We start from the raw sequence: 18612 nt of genomic DNA, 5'->3' as shown, positions 1-18612 counted from the left end.
AAGACATAAAAAGTAGAGGATTCTACCTAATAATTTTTATTTTAATTAATTATATAGGTTAAAGACGTAAACATGTGTCAAGTTGAAGTCCGCCCTCAAGTGAAAGGAAAAAGGACATATGCAACGAGTAAACATCAGTACAGTGAAACTATTATAGATCTCACCCCAGGTGAGTACGAGCCATTAAACACCGGGAGGAGTTGTTCACGTAATAGAATCCCATGCACCACACCTTTTGGCTCCGTGCTGTCTTGGAGCAACTCTCCAATATATTTCCAAATAATGGAAGGTGTAAATATCCAAGGCACCAGATGTCAAAATACATTGATTTCTTTATTGGTTACAGGATACAACAATTAAAAAGTGCAATGTTTCAGCCGCAGACTTTATTAAGCCATATAATAGAGAGGTAAAAAAAGAAACCTGTACAAACAGTGCTATCTATTGTGGGATCTCAGTGTGTAACTCCTTCTTACTCATCGCATCAAGCCTCCTCCATTTCCCTGGTATACAGTAAACATAAAATAACCATAATCAAGGGTTAAAATCCTAAAAACAGGATTCATAATGTTAGGGGGTAGCTTATTAAAAATTTCCCCTGCATTGATCAGTTGTATTACCCTGGAAGCGTTGTTTGCTCCTTAGGCAAACTCATTATCTGACCACAGGCAACTTGCCTACTGGACTAGAGAAATATAAAATGTCTGGAGATTCTGGATTAAAATTGGAGACAAGTACTTAAAGGGTTTTTTCAGGGCATTGATATTAATGGTCATATGTGTTGGACCCACACTGATCAGCAGTTTACAATGATACTTGATGTACAGCAGTGAACCAAAACAGTACAGCTTTGTTGACCGTGTAGTGGCCACTGTTGGATTTTGCAGCTAAGCACCCTTTAAAGTCAATGGGAGCCGAGCTTCATCACCTGAGAAAAGCCACCACATAATGTATAGAGCTTCTCCACTTCTTGCCACCAACAGCTGATTGTGGATGGTTGGACCCCCACTGATCTGATATGGAGCTCCTAAGCCTGCTTCTTACAACCGTACCTGACCTGTTACATGTATACAGTAACAGAAAAACATTTAGACACACCTGTTAATATAATGTTTTTTTTGTACTTATTGGAATGTGCACATTGTAGCTTCAGAGTGAAGGAAGACAGAAAACCTACAAAGGAACACCTATAGATACAAGGATTAAAGAAACATGCAACACAAACCATTGTATATGTTAAGCCTTAGATTCCTTAAATTACCCCTTTTTCCTTTTTTTTTTTAAACTTAATTTGTTTTATTAAACAATTTTATAAACAATTACACATTACATTTGGTAACAGAAAACATCCAGAGACATCACATCAACACAGATCTACATCTCTTACATCAATGAGAACACATTAAAATAAACTGGCGGATGAGTTATCACATGCATATGAATGATTTCTTGGCTCTGTGGATGTCGCATCTTTTGGATTTATATAAAAAAGAAAGAAAAAAGGATATTTACCTAATTAGGATACAATTCAAACTTTGAACCCTCAACCACAACTTATCAAACTTGTGCTGTCTTTATCTTTTCCATGCTCAAATTGACTCTCATCATAATATATATGGACCTACATGTCTGCCCCTATAAGCAACATGTGTCACTTATAACTTGTGGTTTTCTATTTGTTCTCACATCCAATTCAGATTTACTCTCCCAACTCAGACCCTTTGCCTAAGTAGAGACCGTAAGACACAAAGAGTTCCAATAGTCCCATATTTTGGGGAATTTTAATGGACAACTTCTGTTTTGGTATACTATCTTTTCGAATGGGATGATTGAGTTAACCAATGCAATTCAAGATCGCAATGTTGGCTGTGAATTGCCCATCCATCTCAATGCCAACAATTTCCTGGCCAAAAATAAGGTTTCTCTCAAGAAAATCTTAATATAATTATCCCAGGCATCATCCTCCATTACCCCAAAAAGGCAAATCAAAGGATCGCATGGAATTGGGATGGATATTAAGGAAGATAATAAAGAAGTTACTTCCTGCCAGAAAGACCTAATAATGGAGCAGTCCAAAATGAAATGAACAAAGTCATCATCTATGGTATGACATTGTAAACATTCTGAATTAGAGGAACGGCCCATTTGATATAGTCTGAGGGGTGTGAGGTATGACTGATGAATAATATATAGCTGAATCAACTTATTATTGACGGAGGGGGAGACAAAGGACGGGGACACTAAAACTTCCTCCTATTCCTCCTCCCCCATATTCGGAATCAGAAGTCTCCACTTATTTTTAGCTGGCAAAGGGTACCGATTAGTGTTGAGCGAGTATGTTCTATTAACCCTTTCGCCGAGTATGCTCAGCCGAGCACCGAGTAGTTACTGCTGCTCGGTGATAAGGTTGAATCGCTCTCGTGTGCATGATTTGCGACTGTTTGACAGGTTTAATACATGTAAGGAATGTCTATTTCTTACACATTCCTCACATGTAATAAAGCTGTCAAACAGTCGCAAATCATGCACACTGGAGCGATTCAAACATATCACCGAGCAGCTGTAAATACTCGGAGCTCGGCCCGAGCATACTCGGACAGAACGTACTCGCTCAACACTAGTTCCGATCTAAGCCTGTTGATAACAAGTATATATAGAAGCTGGATATAAGACCTTGTGGATCTTGAGATTTAAGTATTCCTATTAAGGGAAATGAGGAAATAGTTTGATTTATTTCTAGATTTTGTAAGTGAGAGCTGAGCCCAGTTCTAAGTTGGAGGTACCTGAAGAATTGAGATCTTGGAACCTTGAGTTTATTTTGCACCTGTTCAAAAGACCTCAGTATAGACATTTCATAAATGTCTCTTAACAAATAGACCCCACTAGCTATCCAAAAGGAGGCAGATGGGTGCTCCACTAATGTCGCAAAATACTTATTCCCCCATATAGGCATTTCAGCTATAACATGTGTAAAGTCAATCCTTTTCTTTGCCTGTTTCCATACCGTTCTCACCAATCTATTTAGGGGTAACATCTTAATGGCAGTAGATTTATTCAATTCTAGAAAACCCAGTAAACAACCTGTGCCTAATACTTGTGCCAAGTGTTTCTCAGAATTCGGTAATTGGGAGTCAGGCATCCAACTACGGATCGCTTTTAGTTGACCTGCTAAATAGTATAGATGGAAGTCAAGCAGAGCTGCTCCTCCCATATCTTTAGGCCTTTAAAGAGTAGATAACCTGAGTTTAGGTCTGGAGTTCCCCCAAATAAATGTGGACATCAAAGAGTTAAGAGATGTGAAGAATTTTTTAGGGACCGGTACTGCACTATGTTGTAATATATAATTAAATTTAGGGAGTAAAATCATCTTAACTAAGTTAATCCTTCCTGACACTGATAGCGGTAATCTCCCCCACAAAGAAAATTTACATTTAGCGTATTCTAATAAAGGGAGAGTATTACTCGAGAGGTCCTCTCTATCATTTCTATCAATCGTAATTCCCAAGTATTTGAAACATGACACTACAGGTAAAGGAGATAACATTTCCAAATCAGCATTCGGAGTGGGCGACAGAGACATAAGAGAAGAGACCTGAATGTTCACTAAACTTATCAATAGTAGATATAACATATGGAAGAGTATCGTTAACCTTGTCCATAAAAATTATCATGTCATCTGCATATAAACCAATTTTATCAGTTCTGTCTGCAATTGTAATTCCACTGATATCCTCAGATGATCGTATTCTTATAGCCAATGCTTCAATTGCCAAAGCGAATAGAGCAGGGGACAAAGGGCATCCCTGGCGAGTTCCCCTTTCCAATGTGGAGGATATATTATTTATCACTATCTTAGGTTTGGGGGCCGCATACAATATTTGAATCCAGGCCCGAAATTTAGGGCCAAAATCAAATTTCTCTAGGCAAGCAAATAAAAATGGCCACTCCAGTGAGTCAAAAGCCTTGGCCGCATCCAATGAAGCCAAGGCCCAATAATTTCCCGGTATCAAAGAGCTATATTGAGCTATTGATTGTACCTTTCTGATGTTAATAGAAGTGTTTTTTCCTGGCATAAAGCCTGTTTGGTCCGGGTGGACAACAGATAGTATCACCTGTAAGGCGGCGGTGTACACACTGTGCAGTAACTGAGGAGGTGACCCAAGCAAGTCCAACATAAACAGCTTTTATTCAGTAACTCACGGTTAAACAGAAAGTCCTCCGGTTCGCAGCCGGGTTAACATGAATCCATAAACAACGGTCGCCGGGGACAACGGCCACGCCGGGCCGCTCAGAGCCTGACAGGTGCAGAGCCTTCCCAGGCAGTGGTTCAGCCACCCTCAATACTGCTGAGATCCCCTGCTGTGCTCCTAGCAGGTTGCAACATAGAACAACACTAAACCTTAGTGAAGGAGTTTTAAAGGACCTGTGGCAAGAGCCACTGGAAAATCCGGGTTGGAGGGAGGAGGCCGCCCCATTGCCTCCTGTGACCTCCTCCAAAAAATGAAGGCCCTGCCGGGTTTTACTTAAGCTGCCTTAGCCAGGTAGTCTGACCAGGTGATTGCTCACCTTCATTCCTGCATTGCAGCCGCAGCTGTGTCTGTGACTGCAATGCACTCCAATGGATTTAATAGGTCTCTGTACACATTCTGGGGGATATATAACGTCCCTCGTATACGATTCCGGTCACTGCCTCACATATCCCCCCCCTCTGTTCAAACTTGTGGGGTTGAACATTTGCCACCATACAGGGTGCCCGGGACAGGGCATCCGCGTTTCCCTGCGACTTCCCAGGGCGATGTTCTACCGAGAAACTGAAATTTTGCAGTGACAGGAACCACCTGGTGACTCGCGCATTCCTCTCCTTGGCATTTCTCATCCATACCAAGGGTGAGTGGTCCGTCACCAAGCGGAACTGACGCCCGAGTAAATAATAACGTAGCGAATCCAAGGCCCACTTAATAGCCAAACACTCCTTCTCTACCACGCTATAGTTTTTCTCTGCCGGGACAAGTTTTCTACTCAAGTAGGTGACCGGGTGCTCTTCACCATTCACTTTTTGTGACAATACCGCTCCTAGGCCTACCTCCGAGGCATCTGTCTGTACAATGAAGGTTTCCTTGAAGTTGGGGCTGATGAGGACCGGTTGTCCACACAGGGCCAACTTCATGGACTGAAAAGCTTCCTCTGCCTTAGGGTTCCACTGAACCATTACCGATTTTTTTCCTTTCAAGAGATCAGTCAGGGCTGCCGTTCGCCCAGCAAAATTGGGTATAAACCGGCGGTAATACCCAAGGATGCCAAGGAACGCCCTCACCTGCTTTGTACTTGACGGTTTAGGCCAGTTTTTTATGGCCTCAACTTTATTGATTTGGGGCTTAATAGCTCCTCGGCCTATCACATACCCCAAGTATCGGGCTTCCTCTAGCCCTATCGCACATTTTTTTGGATTTGCCGTTAACCCCGCAGCTCTGAGAGAATCCAGAACCGCTTGTACCTGGGATAGGTGCGTATGCCAGTCAGTGCTAAAGATGATAATGTCATCTAAATAGGCGGACGCGTACTCCTGATGGGGCTTAAGCACTATGTCCATCAACCTCTGGAATGTAGCCGGGGCCCCATGTAACCCAAAAGGTAAGACCACATAGTGGTATAGATCATCTGGAGTTACGAAGGCGCTCTTTTCCTTCGCCGAATCTGTGAGGGGTACCTGCCAGTAACCCTTGGTGAGATCGAGCGTGGTAAAGTACTGGGCCTGCCCCAGTCTCTCAATCAGCTCGTCCACCCTGGGCATTGGATAAAGGTCAAACTTTGACACTTCATTCAATTTCCGGAAATCGTTACAGAAGCGTAATGATCCGTCTGGTTTTGGAATCAATACGATGGGGCTAGCCCACTCACTCCGTGATTCCTCTATGATGCCTAGCTGAAGCATTTGTTTTACCTCAGCCGTGATGGCTTGCCTCTGGGCCTCGGGTACCCGGTACGGTCTTATTCGTACCCTTACGCCAGGTTCGGTGACAATGTCATGTTGGATAACCGTAGTCCTACCTGGTAGCTCTGAGAACACGTATTTATTGTGCTGCACCAGCGAGCGAGCCTCCCGTCGCTGCTGTTTAGTGAGGGCACCATTTATCCTGACCTCCCCCTCGGATGCTTCCCTGGCTAAAGGTAGAGAACTCTCTGGTCATATGCCCGGGGTGACGTCTGTAACTAAACACTCTTGATCTTTTCAACGTTTTAACAGGTTTACATGGTAAAGCTGCTCAGGTTTCCTCCTTCCGGGCTGATACACCCGGTAATTTACCTTTTTCTCGAATCTCATATGGTCCTTGCCACTTGGCCATGAACTTACTCTCGGCTGTGGGTACCAGTACTAACACCCGATCACCCTTGTTAAAAGTTCTGACTCTGGCTCTTTTATCATATGTGCGCCTCTGGGCTGCCTGGGCATCTAACAGATGCTCTTTCACAATGGGCATGACCGCCGCGATCCGGTCCTGCATACTAGCCACGTGTTCAATTATACTCCTATGCGGAGTTGGCTCTTGTTCCCATGTCTCTTTGGCTACGTCCAACAGACCCCTAGGGTGTCTGCCGTACAATAACTCAAAGGGAGAGAAACCTGTGGAAGCCTGGGGTACCTCACGGACGGCGAACATCAAATAGGGTAACAATATGTCCCAATCCCTTCCATCCTTAGAAACCACCTTTGTTAACATGGACTTGAGGGTTTTATTGAACTGTTCTACTAGCCCATCGGTTTGAGGGTGGTACACCGAGGTGCGCAATTGTTTAATTTTTAGCAATTTGAATAGTTCCCTTGTCACTTTGGACATAAAGGGGGTCCCCTGATCCGTCAGGATCTCCTTGGGGAGTCCAAGGCGACAGAACATGGCAAACAGCTCCGGTGCAATCAGTTTTGCCGAGGTGTGGCGTAGTGGTATAGCTTCCAGGTACCGAGTGGCATAGTCGACGACTACCAGTATATGTTGGTGTCCACGGGCGGATTTTACAATGGGTCCAACCAAATCCATTGCAATCCGTTCAAAAGGCACCTCTATCACTGGCAGAGGTACCAATGGGCTACGGAAACTTGCAGTGGGTGAGGTCAACTGACATTCGGGGCAGGATTCGCAATACCTTTTGACTTCCGCGTAAACCCCCGGCCAAAAGAACCCCTGTAAGATATGGTCTAGCATCTTTTTCACCCCTAAGTGTCCACCCAGCAGGTGTGAGTGTGCCATCTCCAGAATCTCTCGACGGTACGACTGAGGTGCCACTAACTGTTCTACAACCTCGTCCCTGATCTTATCTGTCCTGTAGAGTAACTCACCGTTGATTACCATGCGTGGAAATACCGTATCTGCACCGGGCTGTTGAGCTACGCCATTTATCTCTAACACCCTTTCCCGCGCCTGAGTCAGGGTGGGATCCCGTAGCTGAGCTGTCCCAAACGTGCCCCGGGACACTTTCAGCTCGGGGATCGATGGGGTGTCCTCGACCTCTCCTGCCAACACCTCTAAGGGAAACCTATCGGGGTCACACTCTGTCCCTAGGTTGGACACCCCTACCGCAGGTTCATCGGGCACAGCGTCTGAAATACATTTTACCGGGGGCGAGTGGATTTTGTTTTTCCACAGAGTCCAGAACAGGGGCAAGTCTCTTCACAACACAGTCCCATAGGGAAGAGTTTTTACCACTCCCACCACATGTTTTATGTCTCCACATGGCGTGGACAAAACTATCTCTGCAGTTGGGTACTCTCGGAGGTCCCCATGGATACACACAACCCCGACTGGCCGTCCACTGAGGTTGTCTCCTGCCACCAGCGACCCATGTACCAGAGTCACGAGGCTCCCTGAGTCCAGGAGGGCCTCCGTGGGGTACCCATTAACCAGTATCTGGCATAGTTGGAGTTCACTGTCCCGGGATTCGGCGCTCGCTGTGCAGACGGTCTGGGCGTACATTGAGACCCGGCGGCTATATCCGCAGTCCATGGGTTCCGTAGTCAGGGGACAATTAGCAATCACATGTCCCGGCCCCTGACACCGCCAGCACCTAAGGGTGGAGGTACTGTTAGGTCTTATGGCAGTTTGGGAGGGAACCAGTCTCCTGCCGCTCTCACTCCGGGGTTCCCCTTCAGCACGGACACGGTGCTGACTGTCCCCAGCAGAGGGACGCGACCCCTTTCCCGACTCCTGGGTTGGCAGGGATCGACGTGACAGCCGAGAGGGGGCGGAGTCTCGAATGAAGTCCTGAGTAGCCGAGTAGCGCTCAACCAAACTGACCACCTGGTCGAGGGTGCCGGGGTCCCCTTGCCCCACCCAACGTTGGATAGCGACTGGCAGAGTCCTCACCAGCCGGTCAACCACCACCCTTTCCACTATCTGGGCTGGGGACAAAGTCTCAGGTTCGAGCCACCTCTTTACCAGCTGCAGGAGGTCATAAGCCTGAGACCGGGCAGGTCGGGTCTCCACATAGGCCCACGAAAACACACGCTGAGCCCTCACATATGTATTGACCCCCAGCCGGGCAAGGATCTCACCTTTGAGCCTCTGGTAGTCCCGGGCGTCCTCCTGACTGAGGTCGAAACAGACCTTCTGGGCATCGCCAACCAAAAACGGAGCCACCACTTCCGCCCACTGGTCAGCTGGTAGGTTTTCCTGCTCTGCTGTGCGTTAGTAGATGGTAAGGAAGGCTTCCACGTCGTCCTCCGGTCCCATCTTCCTCAACGCTGATCGAACCTTGTCCTGGGCATCTCGACGTTCCGGGGCTGATGCCGTCGGTGTCTCCCGTAGGGCAGCAATTTGTTGCATCATCAGTTCATTTGTTTTTTACTGCTGCCGTTGGAGATCCTGGTACTGCTCCTGCTGTTGCCTCTGAGTGAGTACCAGCTGCTTAAACAGCTCCTCCATTTTGTCCATGGGGTGGAACTGGAAGGTGGCAGGCCGAATTGTGGTCATGCAGCTGCCGGTGGGGTATGCCTCAGTTACTATGTTCGCATTCTCCACCAAGCTGTAAGGCGGCGGTGTACACACCGTGCAGTAACTGAGGCAGTGACCCAAGCAAGTCCAACATAAACAGCTTTTATTTCAGCAACTCACGGGTTAACAGAAAGTCCTCCGGTTCGCAGCCGGGTTAACATGAGTCCATAAACAACGGTCGCCGGGGACAACGGCCGCGCCGGCCGCTCAAAGCCTGATAGGTGCAGAGACTTCCCAGGCAGTGGTTCAGCCACCCTCAATACTGCTGAGGTTTCCTGCTGTGCTCCTAGCAGGTTGCAACGTAGAACAACACTAATCCTTAGTGCAGGGATTTTAAAGGACCTGTGGCAAGAGCCACTGGAAAATCTGGGTTGGAGGGAGGAGGCCGCCCCACTGCCTCCTGTGACCTCCTCCAAGAAATGAAGACCCTGCCGGGTTTTACTTAAGCTGCCTTAGCAAGGTAGTCTGACCAGGTGATTGCTCACCTTCATTCCTGCATTGCAGCCACAGCTGTGTCTGTGACTGCAATGCACTCCAATGGATTTAATAGGTCTCTGTACACATTCTGGGGGATATATAACGTCCCTCGTATACGATTCCGGTCACTGCCTCACACACCTTATTAAGTCTCATGGCTAGAATTTTTGTAAGAATTTTGTAATCCACGTTTAATAGTGAAATAGGGCTATATGATCCACACTCCAGAGGATTTTTTCCCTCCTTTTTTAAGACAATAATATTAGCATCATAAAAGGATTCAGGCAAGGAACCACTTTGCATCGCCTCTGAGAAAGTCTCTAGAAGGTGAGGCATCAAGACCTTTTGGTATCTATGGTAGAGTTCTATTGGTAGGCCATCGGGGTCCAGAGCTTTACCCAAAGCCATATCTGCCAGGGCTGCATTTATTTCCTCTAGAGTGATATCTGCATCTAAAAGGGATTGTTGTGTGACACTTAATTTGGGAAAATCAAGATCTGCCAAATAAGTGAGACATTCTAATTTATTATGGGCACTTTGGGATTTATATAATGATTTATAAAAGTTATGAAAGCCACTTAGAATATCTTCTGCCGCAGTGACTGTCTGGCCCCCTAATGTTTGAATCCTAAGAATAGCACTAGTCATTATGTTTGCGGACAATAAAGGCCAACAACTTACTTGATTGGATCCCCAATTCAAAATCTAATTGTCTAGTGAAGAATAATTTCCTTTTAGATTTAGTGTCAACGTTTTGTGTATACAATCTATATGAGTGTAGCCAGTTTACTCTATTCTCATCAGACGGGTCTGAAACATACGTCTGTTCAGCTTCCTTTAGCCTATGTTCAAACTCGGTATCAACCTGTGAAGTCGTTCTCTTGATGTAGGAAATAGTGGAGGAGAGGCATCCTCTAAGGTATGCCTTCAGTGTATCCCAAAAAATCTTAATGTTCCTTGGCAACGGATGTACTTCCACGAAACAGTCTATTTCATCCGGTATTCTATCATTTGGACCAATTAATTTTAACCAAAAAGGATTAAGTTTCCATGTGGGTCTGTCTCGTACCTGGTAAAATTTAAGTGTTAGTATCACCGGACTATGGTCTGAGATCCCGCTTACCCCATGCTCAATACTATCTACCAAGGTTGCTGTATTACTAGAACCGAAAATATAATCTAACCGTGATAACGTAGATTTTGTTGAGGAATGACATGTGTATTCTTTAGTTCCGGCGTGATGTAATCTCCACAAGTGTATCCAACCAATACTCTCCATATAGGTTGAAAACAAATTAGTAGATGGTGTTATTCTCGTTCTGGTGCTGTCACCTATTCTCAGTCTATCTAAATTTTCATCCATAATCAGGTTAAAATCCCCCATACACAAGATCTAAGCATCAGGATGGTTTAGTGCAAAGCTTACTGCCTTTTGGACAATAGTTAGATTAGCAGGAGGTGAATTGTATATACAAAGTATTATGTACTCTCTAGAATCAATTATATCATTTATAAAGACAAATCTTCCCTCTAGATCTCTGCGGGCCTCCCTAACCTCCCAACTAATGGCCTTGTGGATTAAAAGCAAAACTCCTCTTGAATAGCTTGTATGATAAGAGTGTATTGACCATTGCAGCCAGGGTTTATTTAGCCACCTAGATGAATCTCTAGTGAGGTATGTTTTGACCAAAGGCAGGATATGTGGCTGGTAATTTTTTTATTTGCGAGAATACTTTAACCCTCTTCTTAGTGGATTTAAGACCTCTTATATTCAGAGTTCTTGCAAGTGGATATAGCTTCTAAAAGTTGGTCAGCAACTTGCTTCAAAGTCATTTCTTCGTGTCCCTCCCCCTCCTCCTCATCAGATACATGACTCTTACGTTGATCCATTGTTTTGTTTGACAAGGATGCTGGCTCCTTCCTCAAGCGAGAATTTTCCTGGGGGTCTCCTCTGGCAAAGTCTTTCAATTTATCTGTTATACTAGAGTTTTTCCCTTGGCTCATTTTGTAACGGTATAGGCAGTGTATATTATATTATATTTACTCCAGTGATATATTATGCAGATTTATTATGTAAAGGTCAGTGGCTGGACAATGCTGCCACCTGGTGTCTTTATTGCAGCAGTGCCACAGTAATATCTTTTGTAAATTATATGCCAGTTTCAATAGAAAACATATGTTATTTCCAGCAATAAAAGTTGGAGAAAATAGTGACTTCTGATTGCTTTGTATAATATTTCAGTCACTCTGGGTCCCATATATGGATGCAAGGTCTAAATATAGGCTGAATGTCTCATGCCCCTGGGCTTCCACTTCCCCTTGCAGAGTTAGGATGTGGCCGCTGTGTTTCCCTCCTCCAATTATTCCAGTGGCCTCTAGACAGTCCGCGGGACCGGGTTGTCCGGTACACTCACCGCTGCACCTCCCCAGAAGCCCGTCGCTCCTCAGGCCTTTCAGAGAGAGACCGACTGCCAGCGTATATCTTCAGCGACGCCTGTGTGCTGTGCCACGAGTAGAGCCTTCAAGATGGCCGCCGCTCCTCAGAGACTTTACTCTGCCGGGGTCCACAGAGCGCGCCAGACCGCAGCCCTCAATGTAGCAGCTCCTCAGAAGCCCAGCCGCTTCCCGCTTCTCCGGAGCTGTACTGCAGGGCACAGAAGTGAAATTCAGGGTCCGGTGAGTACAGGATTATAAGCCGGTTAGCGGGAGCTCAGACCTCCTGCTTCCTCTCAGCTCCTCAGCATCGCCACGCCCCCACCCCTTTTTCCTTTGATGTTAGATTTACACCCCATCTGGCATTCTCTCAAGTACTTTTTTAAAGTGCCGTTATTCTGTGGTCCAGCGCATCCCAAACCATGTCAAATTGGTAGAGATCAGGTGATTACGGAGGCCATTTTTTCAGTTGCTGCACTCAATTTCTCTCAATCTTGGTCACATAGTCCTTACATTACCTGAAGATGCGTTTTGGGTCATTTTCCTGTTGCAACACAAACGATAGTCCCACTAAACCAGATGAGATGGCATGTTGTTGTATGTCATAGACAAACATATATTAAATAGATTTAATGGAAGGTGCAAATTAAAAGAATAATTTGGTGCAGGCTTAAAATACCAAAAACTAGACTAAAACATGCACAAACATACATCAGGGCCTAAGTCTTCTCTTGGAGCAGAAGTAATTCTTCTTGGTCTTCCTTCTCTGGGGCAGTCCTTATGAGAGCCAATTTCATCATCAGCTGACTTTTCAATTTACTAAGCTGAGTGGTTCTTGACATATTGTGGCTTAGAAAAGTTATAGGGCTCAGCACTGACTAGAACTATGTACTAACACTGCCTCTGCAAAACACACTTGAAGGCAGGTGATTCTACAGATCAACTCTTGACAAGGCATTCTTGTTTGTTAGACGTCATTCCTGATGATTACCTGATGAAACTGCTTGAGAGAATGCCAAGAGTGTGTAAAGATGTCCTAAGAGTAAAAGAAATGGCTGTAGCCCAGATGAGTGCACCGCTCCTCTTATGTACTTGATATACACTGCTCAAAAAAATAAAGGGAACACTCAAATAACACATCCTAGATCTGAATGAATGAAATATTCTCATTGAATACTTTGTTCTGTACAAAGTTGAATGTGCTGACAACAAAATCACACAAAAATCATCAATGGAAATCAAATTTATTAACCAATGGAGGCCTGGATTTGGAGTCACCCCAAAATTAAAGTGGAAAAACACACTACTGGCTGATCTAACTTTGGTGTAATGTCCTTAAAACAAGTCAAAATGAGGCTCAGTATTGTGTGTGGCCTCCACGTGCCTATATGACCTCCCTACAATGCCTGGGCATGCTCCTGATGAGGTTGCGGATGGTCTCCTGTGGGATCTCCTCCCAGACCTGGACTAAAGCATCCGACAACTCCTGGACAGTCTGTGGTGCAACGTGACGTTGGTGGATGGAGCGAGACATGATGTCCCAGATGTGCTCAATTGGATTCAGGTCTGGGGAACGGGTGGGCCAGTCCATAGCTTCAATGCCTTCATCTTGCAGGAACTGCTGACACACTCCAGTCACATGAGGTCTGGCATTGTCCTGCATTAGGAGGAACCCAGGGCCAACCGCATCCAGCACATGGTCTCACAAGGGGTCTGAGGATCTCATCTCGGTACCTAATGGCAGTCAGGCTACCTCTGGCGAGCACATGGAGGTCTGTGCGGCCCTCCAAAGAAATGCCCCGCCACACCATTACTGACCCACTGCCAAACCGGTCACGCTGAAGGATGTTGCAGGCAGCAGATCGCTCTCCACAGCGTCTCCAGACTCTGTCACGTCTGTCACATGTGCTCAGTGTGAACCTGCTTTCATCTGTGAAGAGCACAGGGCGCCAGTGGCGACTTTGCCAATCCTGGTGTTCTGTGCCAAATGCCAAGCGTCCTGCACGGTGTTGGGCTGCGAGTACAACCCCCATCTGTGGACGTCGGGCCCTCATACCACCCTCATGGAGTTGGTTTCTAACCGTTTGTGCTGACACGCACATTTGTGGCCTGCTGGAAGTCATTTTGCAGGGCTCTGGCAGTGCTCCTCCTGTTCCTCCTTGCACAAAGAAGGAGGTAACGTTCCTGCTGCTGGGTTGTTGCCCTCCTATGGCTCCCTCCACATCTCCTGGTATCTGCTCCATACTCTGGACACTGTGCTGACAGACACAGCTACCCTTCTTGCCACAGCTCGCACTGATGTGCCATCCTGGATGAACTGCACTACCTGAGCAACTTCTGTGGGTTGTACTGTAGTCACCGCCTCATGCTACTGTACCTCTAGGAGTGAGAGCAATGACAAAATGAAAAAGTGACCAAAACAACAGCCAAAAAGGATGAGAACAGAGAAATGGTCTGTGGTCACCACCTGCAGAACCACTCCTTTAGAGGAGGTATCTTGCTAATTGCCTATCATTTCTACCCGTTGTCTGTTCCATTTGCACAACAGCAGGAGAAATGGATTCACAATCAGTGTTGCTTCATAACTGGACAGGTAGATTTCACAGAAATGTTATTGACTTGGAGTTACATTGTGTTGTTTCACTGTTCCCTTTATCTTTTTGAGCAGTGTACTTGCCCTAATATGAAACATGTGGCATGGATTTTTATGGAGTCTCCAAGGATTCCTGTCCAGTATATATCTGGATCACATGCTCGGCACTACTACTATTTCTTTGGAATGTGATCAATTATTCCTTTAAAAAGGTTCTCCAAAATGTAAAAAATGACCTCTGTCGCCTATTGAAGGCTGCAACCTATCCTTTGCTGCACGCATTTAAGAAGAGATAATGCCTCATATAGTATCCTCAAACAAGGTATGAAATTAGGAGAGGGAATTGGGCTAACCTGGATAAGTTGTGCTATCCGGCACAACTCTCATGAATGCAAGTCCTCATCAGTGGCACTGCTGCCCTCAACCCTCTTTGGCATGGTTGCAGTATAGCCCATTAGAAAGTAATTGGGAAAACAGAAAAATTGAGGTCTTGCTGCAGATGCTTTTCTAGAACCAGTAATACCACTAGGAGTTTGCTCTAAAAGTATATGTTTATTTTAATGTGAATATTTGTATAAAAGAAACATATGGTCCCCATTTAATATTTTCCCAGTGGAAACAATGTAAAAAGACCAAATACTAAATTAACTCCCAATAATATAAAGCCTACAAGGATTCAATTTGAGCAAGTCGACTCAGTCAAAAGATATAAATGTTATTTAAGTCAATAAATTGCGTTACATGAAACAACAGTGAAAATACACAACAAAAAGAGACTGATTCAAAGAAGACCATAAGAAGTTCCAAATAATATGCAGACTTACATAGTATATAATTAGTGATGAGCGAGCACTAAAATGTTCGGGTGCTCGAAGCTTGGGTCGAGCACATTGGAATACTCGGGTGCTCGACCTGAGCAACGAGCCCAATGTAAGTCTATGGGAAACTCAAGCATTTTTCCAGAATTGGCACATCCATAGGATGTGCCAATTCTGGCACTTAGCCTCGCTCTTCCCACTGCCCTGTAGCGGTGGCAGTGGGGTAATAGGGCTGGGGTTGATGTCAGCTTATAATGCCAGCTGACATCAAGCCCAGGTTAGTAATGGAGAGGCGTCTATAAGACACCCCCATTACTAACCTCATAGTGAAAGTTAAAAAAAACCACAACACCCAGAATAAAGTCCTTTAATTGAAATAAATACACATTCCTCTAATATTCTAAATTAAACTCTACTTACCGTCACGCCCATTCCAGCTGAAGTCAACGATCTCCTGCAATAAAAATAAAATAATAAACCAACCTCATCCTTACCTTTCCATGGTTCCCAGCACAGCTTCAGCTCTGCTACATCGAGATGACAGGCTGGATCGCAGCTGAGTGCTGCCATCCAGCATGCCATCCTTCATAGACACTGCAGAGCGCAGGCATGCTTGCGCTCTGCAGTGTCTCTGAAGGATGACAAGCTGGATGGCAGCGCTCAGCTGCGATCCAGCCTGTCATCTCAATGCCATCCCTGCGTGGGAGAATTCTCCTGCGCTCACGGCATGCGCAGGAGAATTCTCCCACGCTGTCAGTGACGTGCATGAGGTGAGCTGAGTTCATTGGACATGAACTCGGCTCATCTGGATGCCGTCACAGCGAGACACTGAGGAGCTTCACTGAGAAGCTTCTCAGTGTCTGCGGCATGGAAAGCTGGATGGCAGGGTTCTGCTGCGGTCCAGCCTGTCATCTCGATGTAGCAGAGCTGAAGCTGTCCTGGGAACCATGGAAAGGTAAGGATGAGGTTGGTTTATTATTTTATTTTTATTGCAAGAGATCGTTGGCTTCAGCTGGAATGGGCGTGATGGTAAGTAGAGTTTAATTTAGAACATTAAAAAATTGTGTGTTTATTTCAATTAAAGGACTTTATTCTGGGTGTTGTGTTTTTTTTTTTAACTTTCACTATGAGGTTAGTAATGGGGGTGTCTTATAGACGCCTCTCCATTACTAACCTGGGCTTGATGTCAGCTGGCATTATAAGCTGACATCAACCCCAGCCCTATTACCCCACTGCCACCGCTACAGGGCAGTGGGAAGAGCGAGGCTAAGATCCAGAATTGGCGCATCTGATGGCTGGTGTTTCTAGTCTGGGAGGGGGCCAATATTCATGGCACCCTTCCTGGGCTATTAATATCAGCCCCCAGCTGTCTGCCTAGCCTTTGCTAGCTATTAAAATAGGGGGGACCCCACGTAATTTTTTTTGGGTCCCCCCTTTTAATAGCTAGTAAAGGCTAGGTATTCAGCTGGGGGCTGATATTAGTAGCCTGGGAAGCTCCGTGGGTATTACCCCCTTCCCAGGCTTCAAACATCTGCCCCAGCCGTCTGCTTAACCTCCGCTAGAGACTAAAATTACGGGGAACTGCACGCCAATTTTTTTTTTAAATAAATCCTTTATTTTAACACTAAATGACAAGTACAGTAATCAACACTGTCACTGTACTTCTTATATATGTGACTGACATGTTTCTATCTATCTAATCTATGTGTGATGCTCTATTCTTTCTGTTCTAAATTGTCGGGTACCGGTGAATGCCGCTGATGAATTGCCGGCTTGTCATGTTTCACTGTGAGCACTGTTCCCATGGATTTGGGCAATCACTGTAATGCCACAACCACCATGGCTGTGGCATTACAGTGAGTGGCAGACAATCCCTGCATGATTGATGCTCTAAATAGCGCCAGACAAGCAGGACGGGGACCCGAGCTCCCGCCCGAGCATCGCGCAAGTACTCGGCGAGCTCCGAGCATCTCGAGTACTGAGATGCTCGGGCGAGTACCAAGCAGTGGCGAGCATGCTCGCTCATCATTATATATAATATAAGTACACAGGTAAATATAAGGTAAGTATTAGTCTACATGCAATGCTGTGCAAAAGTCTGTTAAAAAATCATAGAGAAAGGTATGTTTGTGGAAATAAAGTAGAGATTTACTACCAGTGAGAGTCACAAAAGGACTTAATCACATTAGGTACTAGTCCAATATCCCCCCACTCCAAAATTAAAAGCTTGGACATAGTCGGGGGCCACCCTTGATATTTATTAAAAAATGTCTACAATTGAGTACTTTTTTTTCTTATCAAATATAATGATGAACCTTTTCATATGGAAACAAACTTAAAGGGGTTGTCCAACGAACAACGCTCCACATACATGGTATGATGAGCTTCTTTATCCTCCCAACCCACCCGGCAAAGTATGGTGAACCCAGGACATTATGATTTCCGAACTGTAATCCCCACACAGCCCTCCAGACAGTATAAGGGCACCCACATAGTGCTCCATACAGTGTAATGGCCCCACAGAGTGCTCCATAAAGTATAATGAGCCACACACAAAAAAAATACTCACTTCTCCCCGTTCCCCCACTGCTCCCGTCTCTGCAGCGCATCTTCTGATCCTCTGCACTGCCCAGCACAGCGGGGGCATTGTAATGAAAAATGACTTCATCGCGCCCACTCTGCTGAGGTGTCAGACGCAGAGGGAGAATTATGATGGAGTGACGGGCAAAATATACTCACCTTGCGGGCCAGATTTGGCAAGTGTGTCAGAGTTTGACATGTGTGCACTAAACAAACAAAGCCAATCATAACAGCAGTTATATGGATAGGTTACCCATGGTGAGATGGTGCTGCAAAGACCAGGGAGAAGACCCTTGACGTGCGTTTCGCGTTATACCTTTGAAAAAGCTAACACACATTAGCTATAAAATCATTTATGATAGAATATAAAAAGATGCTGTTGGTTACATGCGTCTAAATTAGTACACAGTCACAAATCGTTTCATATTCAGAAGGATTACTTCTTCGTGTATTTGTGGACGATGGGTGTATTAATAGCATAGCTTACAAATGTTCTGTGAACCACCAATTTGATAGAGGTCAGAGTTTATTGGGTAGCATTGTACAAGGATTAACATAATGTGTATTGAAAGAAAAAAAACTGGAGCTAAATGGAAACTTTAACCGTGAGACAAGTTTTCTAGATGTTGCTGCTACAGCGCAATATAAATTAATGGGGTCGAATTGCGATCTCCCAAAGGGTACTGAGCAAAGCAAGTAAAAAAAAAAAGTCCAACTGTGCAGGATT

General features: G+C 45.3%; 1 protein-coding gene across 2 annotated transcripts in view; it reads left to right on the top strand.

The window, feature by feature from the left end:
* The window catches only part of LOC141273100 (uncharacterized), a 101865-nt gene that overhangs the window by 36206 nt on the left and 47047 nt on the right, over nucleotides 1–18612 (top strand). For both annotated transcript variants that reach the window (XM_073684483.1, XM_073684482.1), the window contains exon 6: nucleotides 58–169. In XM_073684483.1, coding sequence (XP_073540584.1) covers nucleotides 58–169 — 112 coding nt within the window. The remainder of the gene's footprint in view (nucleotides 1–57; nucleotides 170–18612) is intronic.

The sequence above is a fragment of the Phyllobates terribilis genome, unplaced genomic scaffold (assembly GCF_046119375.1).
Source record: "Phyllobates terribilis strain yellow unplaced genomic scaffold, ASM4611937v1 Scaffold_5__5_contigs__length_657084704, whole genome shotgun sequence".
NCBI lineage: Eukaryota > Metazoa > Chordata > Amphibia > Anura > Dendrobatidae > Phyllobates > Phyllobates terribilis.
Note: the sequence above shows the minus strand (reverse complement) of the source record. Positions and strands in the feature narration are given on the sequence as shown.